Source organism: Numida meleagris, chromosome 5 (assembly GCF_002078875.1).
Source record: "Numida meleagris isolate 19003 breed g44 Domestic line chromosome 5, NumMel1.0, whole genome shotgun sequence".
Classification (NCBI taxonomy): Eukaryota; Metazoa; Chordata; class Aves; order Galliformes; family Numididae; genus Numida; species Numida meleagris.
The window spans coordinates 39090501-39113701 of NC_034413.1; the positions used below are offsets into that span (position 1 = coordinate 39090501).

Sequence of the window (23201 nt, forward strand, 5' to 3'; positions counted from 1 at the left end):
GAGAGATGATGTTGTCATACGGGCTTCCTGAATGTTACAAGGTGTTTTCTGTAACAATTGGCATTTATATGTTTTCTATCCAACAAATATTAGAACAGGTTCTGCTGAATTTCTTGACAGAGAACAGAACTGTGAACTTAAAGACAGCTTAAAACTCTACAGCAAATGCATTGGTAGAGAGCTTATTCAAGATCTGAAGATTCAGCAATACCATAAATACACTCAGCCAACAAAGGGGAGACAGTATCCAACTCCTGCCATATCTTTAGAGAAGTTTTCTATCTTCAAAAAACAGTTTAAGAGAAAGTGTTCACCTGTGAAACGAGATCCCAGTTTAAAACTCCAATCTCACAATCTTTTATTCTATCTTGTAATATAGAGTATGAACAACGAGACAGCAATATGTAAATGCCTGCATGCCAAAAAAAATAGTGTTTGTTAATATCTAGGTTTGTTAATATTCAGTGTGCTTACAACACTGACGCAGTAATTAATATTATATAAATTCCTCCATAAACATCAGAGGAGTACTTGCATTTCACAAATAACAGCACAGATTTAGTGTCCAGCAGTGGCCCCTGGTGGTTAGGGTAGTTATGGCAATGACAAACATTCCTGGTAAAAGTTGAATCAGTTACTCTGAAACCAGCTCCTTTTCTGTGTCCACGCATACTGCAGTCTTCCTCAGATGTCAAGGAACAATACATAATTGTATTAACTACATTATTATCTTTTAGCTTTAGGAATATTGCATATCAGTCAGAGCTTAGTCTTGCAGACTCTTACACAATGTGGCCTGCACTTGTGGGGTGCAGAAGTAAACTACGAGGCACAACCTATAACCCTGCTACTCCAGATGCAGGCTTCTGAGTCTGGACTGCAACCAAATTTTGCTCGGGCCTTGCCAAGCTGCCTGACATAAGAGGCTCTCTGCACTCGTATTTGATACTCTACAGCTCTTGGTCTTTCACTGTTTCTCAGGGGCAGCTGTAGCAAACAAATGCATCTTGAAATTGTATGCTGTGAAATAGCATGTGATTCCCCACTTACCCCCAGACCTTCATTGCTTTCAGCTGATCTATTTCATCAAAATTATCTACCAGACCTCGGAAAAAAATTCATCTTGTAAATCATTATTATTTTAAGGTAGCTGCTATAAGGCACAGCTCACTTTCAAAGGGGCTATTAAATACACTTCTGTCATGCAGGATATTACACAATCTCTTGCTTGTACTTAGAAAGTACTTTAGGTTGCAGAAAGTGATTGTTTAAAGTTATGTTTAGTCCTTGAGCCTTCTGTTTGGCACCTCTGTTACCCTGATCTCCGCTCTATGCTCCTGTCCCTGTCCTGACCCTTCTGCTTGGCTTTATCTCTTGGTTTTCACTCTTGCTTTCCCAAACACAGCAGCATTCTGCCTTTTTCAGATGAAGCTGATTTTATAACTTAATTCCTGTGTGAAAACTGCTTCTGGCACACCCCAAACTAACTCACAGCCTTGGAGCTCCCAACACTATCCTCTACTTCTTGAGCTGCATTCGTAGGCTTCTTTATATGGAACTACAATGCCCGGTTTGGTTCTGTAGCAGACTATGCGGAAGGATCCTTTCAGAGCCAACACAGCCCGCCAGCACACGCATGTTTTAGGATATTTTAATATCAGGGGGGATGATGAGCCGTAGTAATTAATAAGCCTTTATTCCATGAACTGACAAGAAAGATCGTTCAAGGAAACAGCCGTGTATTTATGGCAGGAGCTGCCTGAGACGCCCGCCTCCCAGAGTGCGGCAGGGAGGGACGCGCGTCCTTCGTCGCCTCCTCAAGGCCGTATCCGCCCCCGCGCGGCTGCGTGCCCAAGCGCCGCCCTCAGGGGGCCGGCAGCCGGCAGGGCCGCCCCGTCCGCGAGAACAGGCGGCAGCGGGCAGCCGGCTGTGCCATGCACTCCCTCGCTGAGGAGATCAGGAGTTTCTCCAGGGCCAACCTGCGGAAGCAGCGCACGCGGGTGACGACGCTGACGGGCCGGAGGGTCATCGAGACGTGGCGGGGCGCCTGCCTGCAGGTGGAGGAGGAGGCGGAGGCGGCTCCCGGCGGCGGCTTCGTGCAGGACCTGAGCTGTGACCTGCAGGTCGGCGCCGCGCGGCCCTGGCTGCTGCTGGGTGAGTGAGGCGGGCGGCGGGGCCGCGCTGCGCCACGGGGCGCGCCCTGCAACGGGTTGCTCTCTCCTCAGGGTCGCAGGATGCTGCACACGATCTAGAGACCCTTAGGAAGCATAAGGTAACGCCCCAGCGTGTATGGCATGCTGATTTTGTGTGGGTTTTGTTCTTCAAGGCTAAAATATTTTCGAGTGATGTTAAGGGAAATAACAGTGTTGCAGCTGCTCCGTGTGCAGGATGTCTGAGGGCTTTGCAAGGAGCTGGAACATGTCACTGCTCAGGCCTGTTTCACGCAGCGGATCCCTGCGTTGCCCTCTGTCCAGGTGTCAGGCGCTGAGCAGAACCAGAGCTATGTGCCCGTGGGGCCGAGGGAGGAAAGGCAGCAGCTCCAAGGCTGTCCTCAGCTCTGGCGCTTCTACCCTTCTCCATCAGAGTGAGGGGATGATAAGGTCTGTAGGAAGTTGTAGGGGACAGGGAGCGTACTGCTCTGGTGGCTGTTGCTATCTAAACATCAGTTCCCTGTAAATGAAAACAATCCAAGCTGGCCATGGCTTGAGTGGAGTTGAGGTGGCAGGAGGCCAGACTTGGTCTCTTCTGCCAAGCACAGGTATAGTTTACTCGGGGATCCTCATGCTCCAGTAAGCAGTGTGGGTACCTCAGCAGCACAAATGTTAGGCTGATGGGTTGTGGCAGGCTTTAAATTTAGGGAGTTACTGGGTGATTTGTGTTGTCCCACTGCTTTCCATTTTCCATCTATGTGTTGGCAGTTCCCTTTTCTGCTGAAAATCCTTCCTTCAGTCTGTGTGTTTGGGTGAGCACAGATCTTTTCCTTTCCTCTCCCTTGTCATGAGAGGGAAAAGAAAGCTCTTCAAGCACATGGTTTGTAGCAGGAAGTTTAAAGCTTACTGACCAGACTGTCTGACAGGTCTAGTGCCAGTGACCTTCCTCAGACAGCAGGTCTTCCTCACTGTCATGCTCACCATGGAGACGTTAACCATCACCATCAAGGTACTACAGAATCATAGAACGGTTTGAGTTGGAAGGGACCCTTAAAGGCCATCTAGTCTAACTCCTCTGCAATGAACAGGGACACCTACAGCTTGACCAGGCTGCTCCACACCTGATCCAGCCTGATCTTGAATGTCTCAACGGATGGTGCATCCACATCTCTGGGCAACCTGGACCAGTGCCTCACCACCCTAACTGAGTGGGCACTTGAAAATTCTTGGCAATATGTTGGCTATGAAATCCAGTGTAGCTAACAAATTTCTTACTGTATCTGACAAATTAATGTTTATTCTTTTTTTTTTTTGGGTAGTGTGTCTCTGTGCTATGAAACAGAAGTTGTGTTCCATCATGAGTTGTCTAAACTGCGGTGATGAACTATCTGCTTCCTGCTTGTAAACTGAACTGGATCTTGAATACACAACACGATCTGACCTTAAATAAAGGAAAGCTATAACTTGAAAAATATTTAGGAGATATGAAGGTAGCCGCTTGAAATACCTCTGCTGCCCTAATGAGAATTGCTGGTTTGTTTTAGTTAAGCAAACAAACAATTAGCAATATTTTCATGTTGTACTATATTTTAACTCAAGGTATAATTTGGAAAAAAGCCCACCATAGATAGCACATAAAACTGAACAATGTGGTTGTGTAAGTTACAATCTGTGTCTAAAGAATAATTTACTTTGTTACTGCTTATTTTGCTTGCTGTCTTCAGATTTTTTTTTTTTAACTTAGGTTACACATATTCTAAATGTGGCATATGGAGTCCAAAATGCCTTCCTTAATGACTTTATATACAAGACTATATCTATTTTGGACCTCCCAGAAACTGATATCACCTCCTATTTCCCAGAATGTTTTGAGTTTATTGAGAAAGCCAAGATCCAGGTACAGTATATCTATACAGTATAATTTATTACCTTATTTCAAATCTAAACAGCTTCTTCTGTCAAAAACCATGAATCCATATACAGTTACGTACCAAGACTATCAGAGAATGAGTTAGTAGGCTCAAGGCCAACCAGTGATTTTAACTGCTGATAAAAGTCCTGAAAAAGACATCACATAGCAAATAGGATGACTGAACTATGTTTGGGGTTGCTTAGCAGCTCTACATATAAAACAAGAGGGATGACTCCTATTTGTTAAACTTGGCCTTACTGTTTAATTTATATCAGTGGTAGCGTTGACACTATGACCTGACATCTAGACATTGTTGTACATTATTTGACTATTTCTACCATATTCATTATTTACACAGTTTGAGATAAAAGAAGATAATCTTGCCCCAGTTTGCTTTGTGTCACACAATGTTCTTTCCTTCTCTCATTTATCATTTACAAGCTATGTGATACACATTATCACTTAATGACCTTATCAAGGTTTCTTGTTACTGTTTCCACTTCATTTCAAAATGAGACTTGCCATTCATAACTCCACAATGTTGCTTTCTGCCTCTGGTTCCAGTTACTATTTTGTAAACTAGGGAGTTTTCCTTTTTTTTTTTTTTTTTTTTTTTTTTCTCTCCCAGCGGTATTAGAAATTTTGTAATGGAAAAGTTGAACTAAAGATCAGGTACTTGATGGAATAGGTGTTCTCCAAGATTAATTAGTTAATGAAGCATATAATTAATTAAAAAACACACAGATCTTTCTCTGCATAATACTGTTTGCTTTTTCAAGTCAATGTTAAAAGACATTATGATGAGGTGTATCATGAAGTGCTATTTTGTGTAAGTAATTACAAAGAGACATTGCTGTTTCATCTCCTGAGGTGGGGGAGGGAGAGATATTCAGTGATGAGAAAGCGCTGGAAATATAAGAAATTGTTACCAGAATGTGGTTAACTTAAAGAGGAGCAGTGCTTAAATTATAGAAGTAAAAAAAAGTGTGCATTGTTGTGAAAGTCACTGACAGTTGTTACTTGTAACAGGATCAAGTTTTCTAACACTTGTTAACTGCTTGAGTCTGCAGACATGGTGGTACAAATGCTGATACTGATAAGAGCTCACCTCATTTTCTGGGCTGCAAATTGGGAGGCAGATTTTCCATTACATGTTAGGTGACTCATGTCAAATCATATTGCTCATATCTAATGTAAAATTAGTTAAGCATTATATGCCAAATTCATCTTTGTATAAATTAGCAATGGATTTTAGCAAGGAAAAAAATGTGCTCGGTATTATATTTGGTTTAATATTATTGCCCATATTTTCAAGTCTACTCTGTGGAGTAAGTGTGAGGAAGGAAATGAAGATGACAGTTTCCAACAGACAATGGGAAGGGGATGTGATTTCCATTGGAGGAAAAAAAAAAAAAGAAAAGGTGGTATTGTGATCAGTGAGGATGATGCAACTCAATTTCATACTTCTTTGTCTTTTTATTTAGGTTGGAATATTTTTGGAGCAGGAATCATTTTCTGCTCTGTGTGTGTATTAATACATCAGGTAATTGGAACTTCCAGGTCTGTGACCTAAGTCATAAGGTTCTTGCAGCCCTGTAGTTTTTTTTTTCCTGAGTAAAATGTCCATTTAATAATTTGTGCATGTTAAGGACAGACAGAACACTGTTTAAGTCTAGAATATAGACTTATATATATATATGACTTATATATAGAGATTTATTGCAAATCATACAATATCTTTTCTGATTTTTGTGTTCCTATGCATGATCCTGCTTAACCAGAATTTAAATGAAGAAGTCCAGAGTATGCAAGAAGCATGCAACTGAAACTACAGGATGTTCTAATATCTGCCTCTGTGCCTAGCTGTTTGCTGCCTTTCTGTGTTTTTAACCTGGTGACAACATACAGTCAAGTTCCTTTCCGTATTTCCAATAAAATAAATTTTAAAGTTAGCACCCAAGTAGATCAAGTGTCTTGGTGTTTATACGAGGAAGCTACTTGAAGGACTTGGAGAAGGGGACAGAGAACAGTTTTTTGTTCTGAAGCATTAGTTAGGTGTGAAGTATCTGCTAATCATAAAGTGGCCTTGGTTGGAAAAAATATTTAGTATGGGGCTTACGTATCTATGTTTGGAGGTATTTATTTATGTATATATTTGCTTTGAGCTCAGCAAGGAGCTTTCAATAAATCATAATAAATTGTAAATCAAGTTTCTTTGCCATAAAGTTTCTTGTTTCTATCTACTTAATGAATGTCCCAACTAATGTTTCATTTGTTTCTTGAAGGATGGTGTGGTCCTGGTCCACTGTAATGCAGGAGTCTCCCGTGCAGCAGCAATAGTCATCGGTTTTCTAATGAATTCAGAAAGACTGAGTTTTGCTTCAGCCTTTTCCTTGGTAAAAAATGCAAGGCCTGCTATTTGTCCCAATCCTGGCTTCATGGAGCAGCTCCACAAGTACCAAGAGCAGAATATAAAGGCAAATGGAAGCATAAACGATCACGACTGATCAAAAGGGAGAAGTGAAACAATCTGTTCTGACTTTACAGTACCAGATGTTGGATGTACTTTTGTCTCTCGTTTTGCAGTCCTCTTCCACAGGTGCACCTTAAAATCTTTCACTACGTTATTTTTTTTCTTATGTTCACCCTTACACTCCCATTTTTCAGCATCTGGTATAGAGGCCAAATGGTAATCCACTGACTTCACAGATTACTTACCCAAGAGAAAGTTCTCCCTAGAGCAATGAGATAAAGTTCATCTTTTCTTGCTGTAGTGAGGAAAAAAAACAGAACAATTTTTTTATTGAACCATCGGAGAATGCAGGCAATACAGAGAGGAAGTAAAAAGGTAGCAGGGTAACTTTATAATCCAAGTTTATTTTCATGCTTAACCAAATCTTTACACGTTCTAGCTGGTTGTGGAACCTAGATAATAAGATGTTCATATAACAAAGTACCTTGCTATTGGGTCTTAAGTCTTAAATCAATGTTGAAACTAAGGAGGATTTTATAGAATTTTATGGGCTAGCCAGCCGGTAAATATATATAAGAAAAAAATAAAGCAGATAGTCTTTTGATGGAAGTAAAAAGGTATAGGATGCTTTAATGCCTCACTTCTTTCTCCTGTTTCCCATCAAGCAGCAACTGGAAGTACACTAACATGATGTTTTCAAAGTGCTAGGAAGCAAGCTGTCAGGGTTTTGTTGTTGCTGTTTCTTTTTTTTTTTTTTTTTTTTTAGATCAATTCAGAACAGATAGGTTGTTACAAACATTTTTCATATCTCAAACTCTTTTGGTTCACTCCCCTCCCTTGATGCTCCCTCACTCCGTTCCACAGTGTATAAAGAACACACATCGTAGGATAGGTGCTTGGTTTATTTTTCTTGTCACCCTACTGACAGATCTCAGACTAGATTAAGTGTTGTAAAATGGTGTGTTTAGAAAAAAATACAGAATCTGCTGTATTTTTGTGGCCTTCGTGCCACTTCTAAATGGTTGGATACATTAACTTACAATAAAACAAAATAAACGGTGTGGATAGCTGTGGTTTTAAATGAACAATATGTGAAATCTGTTTACTATTCCCTGGTCTTTATTTCCGCATTTCCGAAGGAAATTGATCACTGCGCTTCCATTTAGGCGTGGACGCGGGTCACGACCCGCACCCCTCCCACTGGCGCTCAGCCGCAGCACTAGTACGGCGGGTACTGCAGGGCCACCCCTAGCACCTCCGCCCGCCACAAGATGGCGACGGCGGAAGTGACGTAGGAGGAAGTTCCGTCCCGTTTGAAAGCGCCCGGCGGAGCGGCTGCCGCCCCTTCCCGCCGCCCGCATGGCCGGCTTCGCCATGGAGCCGCCTCCCGCCGGTGAGCCGCGCCGCGGGCTACGCCCCCGTCCCCTCGCTCCCTCAGCTGCGCTCCCTTCGGCGCTGCTCCGTCGCGCGCGTAGCGATCGGGCGCGTGCCGGGCCGTTGGGCGGCGCGAGGCGCCTCAGCGCTTAGCGCTGCTCGGCCGTGAGGTGGACTCGGCCCGGCGCTTCCCCGCGCCGCCGCCCCCAGCCACCGGCCCGGGCCACGGCGAGCCCGGCGGCCATGCGGGCCTCAGCTGCGGAGTCGGGTGGGCAGCGGTGAGGCGGGCGAGGGAGGGAGCCTGGGCTCGGCGGGGTTTCATGTACGTAGGAAACACCTTTAAGGAAACTGCTCTCAGAAGCAGTGTGGCACTGCTCGTTCTTTCACTCCTTTTATAGAATAGGCTAGAACGTCTCCTCACTGCTTTCTTTCTCGTTGTCCCAGGTGCGGAGCCGATGACGCTGGGCTCCCCCACGTCCCCCAAGCCGGGCACCAGCGCTCAGTTCCTGCCCGGCTTCCTGATGGGCGACCTGCCCGCGCCCGTCACCCCGCAGCCGCGCGCCCTGAGCGGCCCGGCCGTTGGCGCCGTGGAAGTGAGGTCTCCTCTGCTCGCAGGTCAGCGCTCCTTAGGCGCTGGAAGGTTGCCCTGGTGGGGTTTGTCTTGTTGCGCAGCGTGGCTTCTGCAGGCTTGGGTTCTGCACTGAGCACTGTATAACACCACATGTGTTCTTCTTCCGGAATTCTTCAATGTAGGCTTACAATTAACGAGTGCTTTGTACCACTGAGGGTTGCTTTTACAGGGAAGGTATTATAAACCTTGCTAGATCTTAGCTCAGTTCATACAGGTCTTCACAAGTTGATTGCATCTAGAGCTGTCAATGCTGACTCTTCCTGAAGCAGAGGTGCTGACAAAACAAACTAAATGCAGTTTGTGGAAGCTGCTTGTTTCTTTGCAGTGAATTCCAAAAAGCCTTTATGTATTACCAGACTTACAAAACTGGAAGGAAAACAATTCAGAAATATTCATTAATTACTATATAGTAGTTTAGTTTTATGTTGGTAATGTTTGTTGTAGTTGGGCTGTAGTAGCGACACTGTCTAGCTGTAGATGCAGAAGTCATTACCTGTGCTTCAAATATCATGGTGTTACATGTCTCTTTTCTTCTTAGAAGTGTGAATCAATAGTTAAAACATTGTTTTCTTTTTTTCTTCTCACGTGCAGTCTTGCTTTTTATAAGAAGACATTGAGCCTAATATAAATATAAGATGGTGTTAGGGTGCTGGTCATTTTGAACAAAATCAAAGCTAAAGTTAGTGCAAGATGATGCTTTTTCTTTCAGTTTCAAGAGCTGGTTCTCTGATTTCGTGCTTTTAGGTTTTTTTTTTCTTTCCCTTAGATAAAAACTTTTTAGGGAACTATGAAACGTGAAATAATTGTATCAGTTTTATTGCATTGGATTACTACAGCCACAGAATATCAATTATAGAAAAGGAGGAATGAGTAACATGATAACCCAAATGAGTGGTTAGGGGAATATCACTGGAGCTTAGGCTGTTAACTTTTACAGGAGTGCTTTAAATAATGCCTTATAACAGTTCTTGAATGTGTTACACCGTTGAGAGAGGAATATGGAAGCTTAGTTGAGGATTGAAAGTTACTTCTGAAAGGCTTAACTGCCATATGTTTTCTAAGTGAAAACTGTTAGGTCAAACTGCTTTTTCTGGGTTAAACCCACAGAAAGGGTTCAAAGGTTTATCACCATCTTTCAGTCAGTGTAATTCTCTGTTATATTGGAACTCGCACAGTTAAGAATAAATATATGGAATAATAATAAAGGAGATCAGTTAACTTCATCTTGTCCAAATGTATGCTAGTTCATGCTTTCAAGAGCTTACATTTATACTTAATGTGAAATTTCGTGGGAAGGAAAGAGGTTTGTTCAGTGGGAGTGTGATGGCATGTGCAATGTCTGTGCACGTTTTTATGAGGCTCTTTAGCATGTAGTATGCCGTTAAAGTCTTAAATACTTTGCTTTTGCGTTTCTGCTACAGAGAGGTTTGTCTGGAACAGTTAAATTATGTTACTATCCTGCCTTAGAATGGGAAAAAGTAAACATGATCAAAACTGCTTAAAAAGAGCAAGTGCATGTAAGATGTGTTTGGCCTCCAGAGATCTCAAAGTTTTAGATGATAGTTCTGTAAAGAGACTGTTTCTGATAAGTGCATTATATTCTTGCCTAAAACATTCAAAGTTGAACTATTTGGTCAGCAGATGTTGTAAGCTCATGAAATGGCTAAATATTTCGTAGCTAAATTCATTGTTCAGCTTTGATGAACAACTAGCAGCAGACTAAAGTTACAAGCTTCCTTTCATTTTGTCCTTTTAACTGCAGGTGGCTCTCCCCCACAGCCAGTAGTCCCTACACATAAAGATAAAAGTGGTGCTCCACCAGTTAGAAGCATATATGATGAATTATCTAGTCCTGGGCTTGGATCTTCACCACTAACCTCAAGAAGAGCAGTAAGTGACTTACATACTGTCTTTTTCTTAGCAGACAATATCAGATATCTTAGGACTTTAGTGAATACTTTAACTCAGTTGCATAAACATTTGTAGCAAAGTGGTGAGTCTTCCGATCATGCTGATATGTACTCTCACCTTCCTGTGGGCCTGTTCCTGTGTACTCTGAGAGCTTTGCTCATGGAACCACCTCTGATTTTTAAGGATTTTTAGAAGACTGCAAAGAATGAAAAGTTATGAACCATGCCTCTGCTGTGCTTTGTATGTGACAAACTTTGTTACAGTTTTTCACCTTCGTGTCAGTTTGTTGTGTTATTATGTGGTCCAAATATGCTTTCCTTCTAGGAGGCAACAGCAACAATATTACCAAAATAGGAGGACATTTATACCGAGTCAAATATCTGATCCAAACTTGAGCAGAGAGGCGAGGTTAATCTTGAAAGAGCAGTAAAATTTCTAGAAGGTTATGCTGATAGTAAGCTTCCCTGCTTACCTCAACTGAGCAGTCAAGCGTTAGTGGGTACTTTTTTCAATGAACATGCATCTGTTGATGCAAAGAGAAGGCATTTCTCTGAATGAGCAGACTTTTTATTAAATGTTGTCTTCTGAAAGGCTAATTCTGAAAGTTTTCCAAGGAGGAGAGAGTCCCCTACTGTTTAATAATAATGAGCAGCTAACAGTTGGAATGCAGGTTGCTAGGCTGACAGGTGCTCCAGTTTGTTTGATCTTCTTTCGAAGAAATGCCATGACTGCAGATAAAAATACATTCAAAGTGTTTCAAAAATGGAAAACTTTGTATGTAGCATGTAACTACTAACAATTAGAACTTGACATTTAATTTCCCTCACTAAATATTGAAGTTACGCTAAGTAGTTTAAAGGGAAAGAAATTAATGAGTACAAGTAAGGGCTATGTGCCATGATTTCTGAGTTTTCTAGAAGATGAAAATCAGGTGCTGGTAATCTCTGATGTGGATATCCTTTCCATAAGATGCATGTAGTGCAAATTGCTGGCTTACAGCAATAGTGAGATGCCTAGTTGGAAAAGGTTGAACTCCAGGCTTTGTGAGTATAGATATCAAAAGTTACTCAGCTTCATAAAGTTTGTGATTGGTGTTAGGTAAAGGATTTTTTTTAACCAATTTTTTCCAGTTCCTGTGATCTGAAGTTTGACTTAAACCTCAGTAAGCTTTTTTCTTGTATAACAGCAGTGCTTTCTTGTTAGATAAAATGCTGTTGGCGTTCCCTGTATCCTGTTGCTTGTGATGCTTCCATTTTGTGGAATAGTTTGCTCAGCATTCCCATGCACTCTGTAATACTTGAATTTTGGCCTCTTATCGAAAAAGCAAACTGCATTTTTTTTAAGGCTTACTAATCAGTTGGAAACTCCAAAATGTAATAGTTGAGATCTACTGGGTGCTAGAATGTATGAAATATATGTATGTACGTGTCTGGTATTGGTCTAAAAAGTTAGAAATAACTTAAGGCAGACTTAATATTACTGCTTGATGATTAAGTTTGCCTGAAAAAGATCTGTTCTGATCTGGGAAGTGTACCTATAAGTATTATTTACTTTCTATATTTTAATGCAGGCCAGCTTTTCTCTAACACAGAGCCCGTTGGTTGGAAACATTCCATCAACTCCTGGAACAGGTAGATATCCTGTCAAAATACTTAATCTATTTTGTTACTGCTCTCCTTAATAGACAAAAGTTATTAATGTTCAAACTACATCAACTCCTTGAGAATTTGCAGAGAAGCTGCATCTGTTCTTTTAACTAGCTTTTCAAAAGGTATGTGGATGTGAGTAGGAAATAGCTTTTGACTTGTACTGATAGAATGTCAATCAACTTCGCTTACTCCTCATTCAGCATCTCTTGCTTGAGAGGTGTCTGTATCTGAGTGAAGCTGCTGAGACTGAAGGGTAATTGTCCATCTTCATAAGGCTTCCAGTCTTCTGTATGAATGCATGGCTTCTTCTGAACTTAGTTCTGAGTGTCTTGCTTCTATTTGGTGTCTGTGTTGAATACCTGCCGTGTGGGGGTTGAGGAGGAAGCTGGCTAACTACTTGGAAAACTTAAAGTCTGCACCAACAAAATGTTTATCTGCAAATAAACCTCCACTGAACTCTTCTGTGCACAAGTGAAATGCTTAATATTGAATTTCTTTTCAGTTCACTTGTCTTGCAAATGAATATATGAAACAGTGTCATTTTAATTTAACAGCTTCAGGTATGTTCAGTCCTGCAAGTATTGGGCAGCCTAGAAAGACTACTCTGTCTCCAGCTCAACTAGATCCTTTTTATACTCAGGGTGATTCCCTAACTTCGGAAGATCAACTTGATGACACATGGGTAACTGTATTTGGGTAAGTTAATTTCTGAAATATTTGAAAAATTGTGGGCAAGGTCTTGGCAATGTATGGAAATAAGTAGCACTTGGACTCTGCTATTGTCTGATGTTCCTAGGTTCTGCAGAAAATGTAATTGTGGTTGAAGCCAGGAGGTGCACATACCTGGTATCTTAGTGAAGAACATTAACTCTAACTGTGTATTAGGAAGTTAGAAAGGCACCATTCTACCATTACATTTATGGCAAATTAAAAATGCGTAGAAGGTAGTGTTACTCGAGTTACTGCTTTTAAAAAGTCATTAATGTACTAGTCTATTCTGAATTTCTAAAAGCCCTTGGTAGGGTTGTATTCTAGCACCAAAAATCTTATACAACTCGTCATTTTTTGGGAATTTTTCCTGTCTTTCAGATTTCCCCAAGCATCTGCTTCATATATTCTTCTACAGTTTGCTCAGTATGGAAACATATTAAAGCATGTGGTATGTCTTAGTCTGAAGCTTATTTCCGAAAACATTCTGGCTCATTCTTTAAAAAGGCTAAGTTTCACAGTTTTCATTTAATCTCATACAGATGTCCAACACAGGAAATTGGATGCATATTCGATATCAGTCTAAGCTTCAAGCCCGAAAAGCCCTAAGCAAAGATGGAAGAATTTTTGGTGAATCCATCATGATTGGTGTCAAACCTTGTATAGATAAAGTAAGTTAACAGCTGCTCTCCTTTAAATATAAGTACGCTGCTTTTGGGATTCCTCTTTATTTCCCCTGCTCACTTCTTTTTTCTATTTGAATAATAGAGCATATGGAGTTAAGTTAGACAGGTAAAATCTATTATATTTTATAAGAATTTCTCTTAATGACTTGACAAAATGTTTCTGAAAAGGATCGCTATGGGAGCTCTCTCTGAGGTCTGGAAGCTGTAATGCATGGAGTTATGTTGCTGTACACGGTATGAATTGAAATTATAACATCAGAGACAATTGGGATAAGTGTTTCCCCAACGTGAAATTTGGTATTTAGGGAATGCAATGAATGTAATGGTTCCTTTCAGTTGTTTCTTGAATCTTCTGACTACTTTCTATGCAACTGCTTACCTGACTCTGACTCTTCAGTTTATCATTGTGCCTTAGGCTGATAGATTTGTTAGCAGCACAGTCCTGATCCTGTTCTTCAACGTACCATGAACACACACATCCCATTCTTGTAAGCAATGGTTGTGTTATGCATGGTTGTATTTTTTTAATGAGCTGTTATTTTCTAAGCATTTCCAGTGCTCTTACCATTAATTCCTGCAGCACTTTGTATTGGGTATGGTACACTACTTAGGCAAATGAGTGATTCTTCTATAGTTTACAGAGTATATATATATATTTTTAAGTCTCTTCTTAGGATAAGTGGCATTAAGTAGTAATACAAGCTTTAAAATGTAAGCCCTTCTAGAAGAATGCTCTAGAAATGGAGCTTGAAATTACTTGGTATTCTATCAATTTGAAACATTTCTTATACAGATTCAAATTCAGAAACAAACAAACGTCAATGCCCTTTCCTCCATGGGCTTCTAATGGTAGGGCTTCTGGGCTTCTGATGGCAGGGATTCTGGTCTCTTTTCCTACCTTATCTACTATTTTGTTGTCCAGTGTCATTGATGGAGTTGCCTATAAACTGAAACTCTATACGTAACAATCGAAGACACTTAATTCTCAGACATCCCCTCCCTTAGTTGCTTTTGAATTCTCATTGTGTCTTTGGATAGTGTCCAGTTTAAAATATGAATAAATAAACCCATAATCATCTGTATTTTGGGGGCGGGAGACTTGTGGAGATTGAGCCACTGGAGACTTGGCATTAGATTGTAAAAATTAATTTCCCTGCAATTGAGAAGTAAATAGAATGTATTTGACATCAGTACAGGCTCTTACTTAAAAATGTTAGTGTGATGGGAATCCATGGAAATGAGTGAGCAGTCAGCAGCCACCCACCCTAGATACTAATCCTTCCCAGTATTTTGGAAAGTTCTCTCCTGCCACATGTGTTTCTGGATCTCTGATTTCTTTAGTCTGGTGGAATGCTGTGTGTGAATGCTCCATTGAATCTAAACAGTAAATCAGGTCTCCCTTGACTGGTTGTTGTTTCCCCTTGTTTTTTCTGGATCCTGCTCTAAATGCGTGGTTCCCGTCAAGTCACTTTCTGCGTCTTCCATTCTATGTGCATTCCCTTCTGAATATAGGCTTAGAAAAATGGAGTCTTACGACTCCTTTCCCAGTGTTTGCCAAGGGGAGTGAATGAAGCTTCTTGGCAAACTGAATCTAACCCAAAAGATGGAAGATCATAAAGGCTTGGAGGGTCTCTTATATGAAACAAGTAAAGTATTTTATAAAGCACTGAGGAGGGGGATGTTAAGCTACATGTGTTTAACTGGTCCTGAGAAAGTTGCTTCTTGAGGCTTGCTGCAAGTTTTGCAATTTTTGGTCTTCTCTATACTGTTTCAATTTGTCTGGTGTTTAGTACATATAATTAACAGACTGTGAGCTTCTGCTAGTTCTCAGTGACATAATGCGATGTATTAGTAATTGCAGAGAGGAAGATGTTTGGGGGTCTTACATATGTAAGCACCTTGTGCACTCTGCATTAATAGGCACTTAAGTCAATTTACTCATTGCTTTCTATGGGATATGAATATTTTTTATCAATTGTAGATAAACTTCCAAATATTTAAATAGTGCTTTTTAGCACTGGCTTACATTGCTTTAATCTTCTTTTTAAGAGTGTGATGGAAAACTTCGAAAGAAGCTCTACATCCTCAGTGTCTTCAGTTTTCACTCCACCTTCAAAAACTGTAGGCACACCAGTACAATCTGCAAATACTACAAAGATTTCTACAATGAGACCTCTTGCAACAGCATATAAAGCTTCCACTAGTGACTACCAGGTATTTTAAGGGAAACAGAACCATGTGTTTTTGTGTAATCTTCTGTTAAGAGTGTGAGGCTGGACACACATTAATTTTAATGTGACCCTAGCCTTTTTTTTCCTCCTATTATTTCTTTGTATGATTGGTAAAGATGTGGACAAAATCATTTAAGAAATTTATTTACTTTTCCAGAGTTTGAGTTCTTGTTTTGAAACATCAAGATACTTTGTCAAAATATAGTAACATGTAGGAAAAGAACAGTGTTTTTTTTTTTTTAACACTAACCCATGTATGAACTGATTCTTTTTTTTTCCTTCCTGTTTTTTCCTGCCTTCTAGGTGGTTTCTGACAGACAAACACCTAAGAAAGATGAAAGTATTGTATCTAAAGCAATGGAGTATGTGTTCGGCTGGTAATACGCAACAAGAAATAACACACTAAGTTGGTCAGGGTTCGAAATCTGCTGCTGGCATCAGTGGTTAGTTGTATAACTACTAGTGTCAGTATTTTAATTTATATCTCACCTGTTAAGCCTTCAGTGATTTCAGCAGACATGTAGCTTGCACTTTAAATGATTGCAATATACACATGGTTTTAAAAACTGCATCAGAATAAACATAAGTGCTTTTTTTTCCTGTTTGTGCTCTGATTGCATGGTTGTGGGGGGAAAAAAAAATAAGCACTGACTTTTCTTTTGTGATGACTTCATGTGAATTGCTTCCCAGTAAAGATGATGGGCTGCTTGCAGGAAGAACACTGTGTACAGCAGGCTCATAGGGACTGTTCTTAATATATGTGATTTAAATTTTTTAATTTGGATTCATTGCTGTTCTATAATTATCTTTAGCATCCTGTTCTAAATGTCATAGTGACTTTTTAACTGTTTTATTAATAAAGCTAAGTAAAGGTTTTCTAAGTTGTTTTTTAAGACAAGTATGAGTTCTATTAGGAAATACTGTTTGTGTTACTCTTGAAGAAATAGGTGCCACCTAATCTTTATAGAAGTCTTGTCTGCAGAGCAGATACTGCTGGCTGTTGCTGAAGTACCAATCTCCATTAAAACTTATTATGGTGTAAGTTTTATTATATATAGGAATATACAGTTTAAATATTGGTATGTAAGTTATCTCAATGGGTATTTTACAGCAGTGCACTTGATAATAAACAGCTTGTAGCCTTCTACACTGTAAAATATTGAGCTGAAATAGATGAATAGAAAAATGCAGAATTGGTGACCAGAGCTACTTTTGTTTCAGGATGCTTCTATGAAATTCCTTCTAAGGCACTGGTTAAATGAAATTATTTAAATTCAGCACTTACTCCACCTTGAAGTTTTTTTTATAGAATCATAGAATGGCTTGTGTTGGAAGGGACCTTAACGATCATCCAGTTCCAACTCCCCTGCTGTGGGCAGGGTTGCCACCCACTAGATCAGGTTGTCCAGGGCCAATCCAACTTGGCCTTGATGAACATCTCCAGGGGTGGGGCATCCACAACTTCTCTTGGCAGCCTATGCCGGTGTCTCACCACCCTCTGAAAGAAAAATTTCTTCCTAACATCTAAGTCAACCCTCTTTTAGTTTAAAGCCATTCCTGCTTGTCCTGTCACTGCCTGTGTAAAAAGCCTGTCTTCCTCCTGTTCATAATCTTTAATATTGTAAGGCCACAATGAGGTCTCCCTGGAGCCTTCTCCAGACTGAACAAGGCTAGCTCCTTCAGCCCTTCTTCATAAGAAGGGTGCTCCAGCCTGCCGATGGTCTTTGTGGCCCTTCTCTAGACTCCCTCCAACAGCTCTGTGTCTGGTTTTGTCCTTGGGGGCCCTGGGCCTCGATGCAGTGCTCCACATAGGGCCTCATGAGAGCAGAGTAGAGGATCCACCTCCCTTGACCTGCTGGCTGCCTCTCTTGTGATGCAGCCCGGGATGCAGTTGGCCTCCCGGGCTGCAAGTGCACACAGCTAGCTTGTGTCCAGCTTTTTGCCCACCAGGATCCTCAAGCCATCAGCAGGGCTGTCCTTAAGGAGTTATCCCAGTCTATACATATCTGGGATTGCCTCGACTTAGGTACAGTACCTTGTGCTTGGCTTTGTTGAATCTCATTAGGTTCCTGTGGGCCTGCTTCTCAAGGTTTTTCAGGCTGCTTTGGATGGCATCCCTTTCTTCTGTTGTATCAACTGCACCACTCAGCTTAGTGTCTGCAAACTTGATGAGGATACAGTTTTCCCACTGTCTCAGTCACTGGTGTAGTGCTAAGGAGCAGCAGTTGCAAGATGTCCCTGGAGGGACACCGCTTTTCACCAGCCTCCAACTGGATATGGATCTGTTGACAATAACTCTCTGCAACTATCCGACCAATTCTTTACCCAACAAATAGTTCAGCCTTCAGATCTGTATCTCTCCAGTTTAAAAATAAGAGTGTGATGTGGAACCATGTCAAAGGCCTTACACAAGTCCAGATAGATGACATCAGTTGCCCTTTTGTCCACTGATGCTGTTACTCCATCATAGAAGGCTACCAGGTTGGTTGTGTGATCTGCTCTTGGTAAAGCCATGCTGGCTGTCTCATACCACCTCCTTGTCTTGCTTCCAGGAGGATCTGTTCCGTGAACAGAGTTCAGCTCTCAGGTAACTGTTGATCAAGTGAGCTCATAGCCTTTGAGATGTCTCATTAAAGGCCTCTTCCTCCTCCATCTGAAAAGAGAACAATATTTTTTTTTTCAATAGTTGGGAAACTACATGCTGTGGTTATTTTTTAAATGACTTTTAAATGGTTTTAAATGATTTTTAATTTTATTTTTGATTTTTTGTGATTTTTAAATTATTAAATGATTTTTTATTTTGTATGGTTATGATTTTTGAAATGTTTATTATTTTAAAAATATTTTTTATATAATTTTGTGGTTGTTTTAGAGGTAGGTGTTTCAGTTTCGATCGGCAGTGGGCTCCTAAAGTGAAGTTCCACGCATACCCAATCAGTGTGTTGCATCACACTGCAATGTCTCAACATTCATCAGCTGCTCTTTTGGGATGAAATTGGTAAGAGGAGTCCCAAAGCATGCTGATATACCCCAGATGCTAACCGGCATGTAGTTTACAGGGTTAAGCTAGAGATAGTCCTGAGTAAAACGCACGAAGTGCCAGGAGCAATATTCTTAACACTTAATGCAGTTGGGCTGCATGACTTACATAAGTTGACTTGACGTAGTTTGCCTGTGCTCCTTATGGCTGGGAGTGGTGGTGGAAAGAGGGGAAAACCAGCTTGGAGCTTGTAATGCAGAAGCACCAATGCTTCTGCGAAGGGTTTATGGTTCCTGAAGAAAATATGCAGAGGCAAGTTAGCATTCATTAGTTAAACAGGAAGGTATTCACGTTACGGGGGCAGCTGGCTGCTCAGTCTCTGCCAAGTTCTCAGTCCCAATGGTGGCTGTCTGGTAGCGTGTCCACCATGGGATTGCCCCAACAGATACTGGTGGTGGCAAGCGGGCAAGATGTTCGCTAACTCCCCTTAGTATCACGGCCATACCTTAACAGCAAGAGACAATTAGGCATTGCATTTTAGGATAGTCAAAGTCATTCATAGAAAGCAACGATACTTAGTTATAGCTACAGAGCACTTTCTCACAAACAAGTTTCTTCCAGCTTCATGCAAAACATAGAGGCCACTTGCTTGCTTTCCCAAGCTAGCACCTGTTGTGGTCATGATACCTATTTTTCCACACAGCTGAATGACCATGTGTAGTGGAAATGCTGAGTCACGGCTTGAAGCAGTGATGAAGCACCTGGTGGGAAGGCAGGGCCAACCCAGGGGAGCTCAGGTACATGCAATGAACCTGAGTGACCGGAAGGGCTGGAGCCAGGATCCACCCCTTTGCAGACCTCATTTCAGGGTTGGCAGTGGAGGCAGGGGCGTCTAGCTGGGAGATCCCTGTGTACCTGAGGCCTTCTAAAGGTAAGAAGATTTTCCTTTTGTTTCTGTGCCCCTGGCTGTTGCATTTGAGCAAATTCTCACTTGCTGCAGCCTAGGACCTTGCAGCTCTGCTGTCATTGCTGAGTTTTCTATTGTGTTACGCTATATTTGGTGTGATAATAGTCTTGTGAAAACTATTTTTCAACATTATCATAGAAAGAACTAATGCAACTGCTCCTTATCTTCGATCTTTCTGCAGCTCGGGAGAACCTGAATCAGATTTGTATTAGGTTCATAAATGAGGTTAAAGGAATTGTGATATGCTGAAGCAGAGAACAGGGTGGATGTCTGGGATTAGTGTGTTTAATTTACTTTGTTCTGAAGGTAATAAATAGAAGGAGAAGGCAATTCATGAGATTTGTATAGAACAGATGAAACCTATGTCCTTGTGGACAGTAGCATTAGAAAGTTCTTTTCATATGGCTTTCTTATGGTAAAAGACTCCCCTTAATATGTTGGCTTAGTGTCATGAACTAGGTAAACCCTTATGTCTCTGATTTGGGCTTTGTATGAGAATGTAACAGTGCTACACTGCAGAAACCACTGCACAGTTTTGTCGTAGTGTGTTCCTGATAGGTCTTTATTATTTACATGAGTGTGCAGGGGCTACATGGGATGAAAGGGCAGGTGATACAAAAGTACACATGTGTAGAATCTGAAACGTGAGATGTCTTCAAGTAAACCTTTTCAAGGTTTGTTAGTGTTGATGGATAGCATTGGTTTTAAAAATCAATTCTTCGTGTTTCACTACGTATCTTCTGCCTGATAGGGAAAAGATTGTCTTCTATCTCTAGCTAAATGTGGTTTACAGTAAAGCCAAAGTTAAGGACTTCAGCTACTGATGTGTAACATTCATGAAGCTCGGTTTTGGTTCCAATAGTCTGGGGCTTGTGAGACTGCAGACTATGTTTGTCATAGGATTGTGGCTTTAATTTAAAACAAAACTGTAATAAACACTTGTTTTCTGTTCTGAATCAATTGCAATGAAGTTGCATGGGAATCTAATCCGCTTCTTATTATCTAAATATAATTTCTGGAAGGATTTGTTGATTGTTTCTATGGTCACATCCTCATTATTAGCTATTTATGATTTTATTTTATAACTAATAGTCTATTTTAATCCTCTTTTCACATCACCCCTCTTCAATCTAGATTTCTTGTAATTTTGAAACGGTGTCATGTTTATTTGGGTAATATGTCTACAGTAATGTAAAATAAAGATAAGTTGCTGGAGTCCATCATGCCTGCCTCTCCTTTGAACTATTTCAAACTATAGGCGTCTACCTCCACCTTGTGGCAGCTCGTCAGAACTTCAATAGAAGGTGTAGGTGAACGAGCTATGGTTTAGCAGTAGTACTTGGGCTAGGCAGTGATTTCGTAGTAGACAAAGAAAGGATTTGCTTCTACATTTACTATCTACATAATTTTCTATGTTTTAGGGGTAATTCAGACTTCAAATAATTGCTTCAATAGAATAATTCTTTAAAATCTTAACAGTATTTAGTCATCTTGTTATTTGGAGACAAATAAAATGAAGACATTCTATTGCAGAAAATACCATAAAATCAATTTTGTGTGATTTTTTTTTTTTTTTTAATACTAGGTGTATGTATGAAAATACAAGACTTGCATCGGTTATAATGTGATTGTGAATGTCTAGACCAGAGACGGGTCTGCAAAAATGTGCTGCTTAAATGTGCTTTAAAAAAGTCAACTGTTCAATTGTTAAACAAGTGAGAACTAAATAATTTGGGTTGCATGTAGCTTAGAATCAGGAGTGGGTTTACTAAATTTCAGATTCTGTGTGAGAAGGCACTGGAATAATTGTTACGAATGTTTGTGAAAACATCAGTCATCAGCCAATTTTGTGGTGATGCTGCTATGCTGCTTTTTTAATTGTTTGAATGAGAGTAAAAAGTGTTCTTTTAATGAAGTATGTGTCTCAGTAAGTATTAAGATGCAAGCAGTACTGACTGCCAAACATCTCTTAATGCTCATTAATGAGGCTTCAGCCTTCCAAGGGAAAAAAAAAGCTGCATATTACATAATGAACTGAAAGCTGTCAACAGCTTAGTGGAAAGTTGGTGAATTTACCTTTCCAAATGATTGCATAAGTAAGAAGTAAATAAGGAGCTTATTGGTAATAGAAGCAGATGCAGTGAAAGCGACCCCCAAAACTCTGGTCTCTGCAGACCAAGCGCTATTTTCTGTCAGTCCCTTTGTTCATAAAGGTAGATACTCTTTTGATTAGAAACAGCGCAGAAAAGTTGAGAATTGCTTTGAACAGCCTGTGTTTTGTTTTGCTCAGTTATTTATTGCATTGTACTTTGGGGCAGCTTACTACAAAAATAAGCTCATGAACCTCCTTTTCATGGTAGGAATGAATGTGATTTGCAGTAGGAAAAAATAGGAAACTTTTTCAACAGTGTTTTTTTTCTCCTTTCTATGTGTCGATCAGTTACCTAATTACCATCTCGTTTAGCTGCTTTTGGACCCCTGTGTATTCTCTGTGCATCTGTCACTTGCTGCAGAATTATGTTTTAAAAAGCATAAATACCTTTTTTTTTTTTTAAGATTGCTGCCAACCTCTGCAGTGTTAAGAAGGTAATGGTGAATACTTGAAGAAAGGATAACCTGACAAATGTGTGCCAGTGGAGAGTTTATTTAAAAATATACATATATTGCGTAGTGTGGATTACCCAGTTCATTTCAATAGATTTCTTTTGTCTTGAAACTTAAATATCTTCTAGATTGGTTAACAGATAAAATGTTATAGAGGAGTATTTTAATGGGTTTTAATTTTTTTGAGTGCTAGTACACTGAATTGCCAAATGGTTCTTGTCCCTTTGCCAAAATTGCTGGCAGTTAAGTGCGGAGCTGGCTTGAAAGAATTGTGGTTGCAACGTTGGATGTAATGATGTAAAACACTGAAATAATTTCTTTAAGCTGTTTAGGTCTTTCATATATTAATAGCATACCTTGTTAATTTAACTACTGTCAGTTTCTAGTCTAGTGCTCAATTGAGTTCTGCAGCAATTCTGCAGAACTCAATCCTTGCTTCCATAAAGTTTTGAGTATGGTTATGGTTTGTTGGTGTTTACAGCTTTGGTCTTAACTATCAAACTGTAATGAAAGCTTCCTCTTCAAGAGCAAGAATACAGAAAAAGGACTGCTGCAATATGATTTGCTTTTCTTGCACGTGTCTCTTAGCTGGCAAGAACTTTGACTTACTGAGCTTTCCCAGTAAGCAGGCTCAGCTCTTTCTGAAGTGAACGAATTTGATTTGTTAACCTTGTGGGACTGGTCCCCAGAAGCTCCATCAGGGATGAGAGTGTGTGGCTGGCTTGAGTGAAGGCCTACAGTATTTTCTAAGCATGCAGTAGAATAACATGTAGGATCACATTTCAATAGATGAAATGCAGTTAAAATTACCTATTGTAGGTAAATGTAATAGGCTATTGATTTCAAGTGCCACTATTTCTTTGAATTGTATTTGTGAATGTACGGAGATGCTGATTTGTAGATTGAAAGTGGCCAAGTAAAAACT

At 40.3% G+C, this 23201-nt stretch overlaps 2 protein-coding genes across 4 annotated transcripts; both read left to right on the plus strand.

Moving 5' to 3' along the window:
- Window positions 1797-7620, plus strand: DUSP19 (dual specificity phosphatase 19). Its single transcript, XM_021399342.1, has 4 exons — window positions 1797-2154; window positions 2226-2272; window positions 3895-4047; window positions 6348-7620. Exons 1-4 carry the CDS (start codon window positions 1935-1937, stop codon window positions 6567-6569), a joined length of 642 nt encoding a protein of 213 aa, XP_021255017.1. The 5' UTR covers window positions 1797-1934; the 3' UTR covers window positions 6570-7620.
- Window positions 7793-16606, plus strand: NUP35 (nucleoporin 35). 3 transcript variants are annotated; one of them, XM_021399339.1, is made up of 9 exons: window positions 7793-7928; window positions 8354-8524; window positions 10303-10430; window positions 12022-12082; window positions 12655-12796; window positions 13190-13259; window positions 13351-13479; window positions 15544-15708; window positions 16029-16606. In XM_021399339.1, exons 1-9 carry the CDS (start codon window positions 7895-7897, stop codon window positions 16104-16106), a joined length of 978 nt encoding a protein of 325 aa, XP_021255014.1. In that variant the 5' UTR covers window positions 7793-7894; the 3' UTR covers window positions 16107-16606. The 3 variants fall into 3 exon arrangements, with proteins under 3 accessions (XP_021255014.1, XP_021255015.1, XP_021255016.1); XM_021399340.1 differs by lacking the exon at window positions 7793-7928 and adding an exon at window positions 8058-8177; XM_021399341.1 differs by lacking the exon at window positions 7793-7928 and adding an exon at window positions 8096-8231.